This window comes from Atta cephalotes, assembly GCF_000143395.1.
Source record: "Atta cephalotes unplaced genomic scaffold scaffold02454, whole genome shotgun sequence".
NCBI lineage: Eukaryota > Metazoa > Arthropoda > Insecta > Hymenoptera > Formicidae > Atta > Atta cephalotes.
This window is the reverse complement of record NW_012132518.1, coordinates 1-2,194: the sequence shown is the minus strand read 5'-3', so window position 1 is coordinate 2,194 and position 2,194 is coordinate 1. Positions and strand designations below refer to the sequence as shown.

The following is a 2,194-nucleotide window of genomic DNA, read 5'->3' as shown; positions in this document are numbered from 1 at the left end:
TATATATATATATATATATATATATATATATATATATATATTTGCAATTTTATTCTGTTATTTTTATATCTACTTTACATTCATATCTTGACGATCAATTAAATCTAACATAATTTAATTTTTTATCTAAATTTAAATTTCTAACTAAACAAATTAATTCATTGATTTGTAATATTATAAATTTAGACGATCCCTTTGAGTATATCGACCAGGAATCGTTCGATATTTATATTAGGAGCCATCAATTCTTGAAGTATTATAGAGAAACTTGCAAGGATTTTTTACAATCACCTGCAACAAAGAAATTTCGCTTCGAGTGTCAAAAGGCGATCAATATTCCTGTAAACGCGATTTCTGGTGTAAGCGAGCAACACTTGAGAGACAAATATGACAGACTGCAGAATCTTTTGACTGGACAATTGTTACCTAATGTCACACATCATCCACAAGGAGTAATTTTCTGTAAAAACCATCTGGCGAAAAAGATAGTCGTATGTATCTTTTTAAAATTTATAACTACAGGACAATATATTTATGAGTTGATTATGATCAACTGTTTTTTTTTTAATTTAGAAGCCAAAATTTATTGAATAAAAATTAAATTATGTAAAAGTTAATCTAAATTTCTTTTCTTCTTTATAAATAAATTCTTTTGTTATTAGATTAAATATATTTTATTATTTATAAAGAAATTTGCAATCAATATTGTATGAATTCTTAGGGCCAAGGAGAGACTTTGGTGTCTAGCAAACCAGAAATGGCATTCCCTGTGGCGATGATTGTTGTGGCTCTTTGGAACGAACATCCAGACTTTGGCGAACTATTTCTGGCACATCTTCACGAAGCATGTCCATTCACCATACCAATTTTTCTGCAGCAACAAGAGGGTCAGTCCAATGAGGATTATTACAAATCTCTTGGCTGCAAATATTCTGAAGATGGTACCGTCGAAAAGCAAGACAAATTCCTAAAGAGGATGTCGGGATTGATCAGATTGTATGCGTCGATTACCGTTACGAAACAGCGGAAGAATGTTACCAAAATTCATCCTTATGGTCTTCAACATTCTTGGAGATGGCTGGCAGCCGTTTTGAATATTGGTAGGAAAATTACATATAATAAAATGTAAACATTAATGTTCTGCATTAAAAATAAATTGCTAGAATAAAAATATTTAAAAAATATATAAAAGCAAGATGTGTAGAAAAACAGAAGTAAAATCTTTACAATATACAAAGTTATAAATATCATACAAGAAAAATTTATATTTTTATTTTTCAGAACCACGAGCCGATATTTGTGATTTGTGCGCGACTTTGATACTGGATATGCTCGAGGTCGCCGGTAATGTGCTGTGGACTGCCTACCCGAAACAGTTTTATAAGTTGCTGACGTTGTTGATGGAACAGTATTTTCCGCGAATGCGTCATGTCGCGGGCGGTGGTGGTGGGCCTTTAGTACGACTGGAGGAATTTCTAAACAACGCCCTGTCAACTGGTTTCATTCGTCTCGCTGATGGGATACTTCCGCCAAACTTTTTGTGATCTTCCGTGAGATCATCCCGACGACGTAGTGATTTAAATGTAGGCTAAAATTTACTACGAATCTAGTGAAGTCTAAGAAATATATTTGAATTGTTTCGAACATATGAAAGTATTGATGAATGGAAGTTTCAAATTGTTTCAAGTTTCTTGAAGCAAGACGATTTTACATATTTTGAAAAAAAATTAAGTTTCAGAAAAAAAATTAAATTTAAAAAATTCAATTATACAAAAAAAAATGAAAATCACTAAACGAATTTTTCAATTCAAAAATTATGAAAAATTTGACGAGTTCCATATTTGTTAAAATTTATTATTTTTCACAAATTTATCAAAATTTATGAAAAATATGAATTTCAAATAATGAACTGATGAAACAATTCTAAATTTTAGTTGCAAGCAGAATTATTTGGAAAGAAAAAAAGTTGAGTTATTCATCGGAATGTAAACCTCACCGAATTGTTTATACCCTATTATTTATATCGTGAGTTCTAAACGAATTTTACAATTTACAAAGCGGATTTTGATAGTACTTTATGCACTATATGAATCGATTTGGAATAATTTGGAAAGTATGTTACCACAGAAAAGAGCAAAAAATCGGATGAGAGAGAGAGAGAGAGAGAGAGAGAGAGAGAGAGAGAGAGAGAGTA

At 30.8% G+C, this 2,194-nt stretch overlaps 1 protein-coding gene across 1 annotated transcript; it reads left to right on the top strand.

Moving 5' to 3' along the window:
* Window positions 1–186: 186 nt before the first annotated feature.
* On the top strand, window positions 187–1,544 carry LOC105625532 (nucleoporin GLE1; the record flags this gene model as incomplete). The annotated part of the gene is made up of 3 exons (XM_012206855.1): window positions 187–491; window positions 722–1,100; window positions 1,282–1,544. Coding segments are annotated over 3 exons (947 nt in total), but the record flags the coding sequence as incomplete, so codon positions are not given.
* Between the last annotated feature and the right edge of the window lie 650 nt (window positions 1,545–2,194).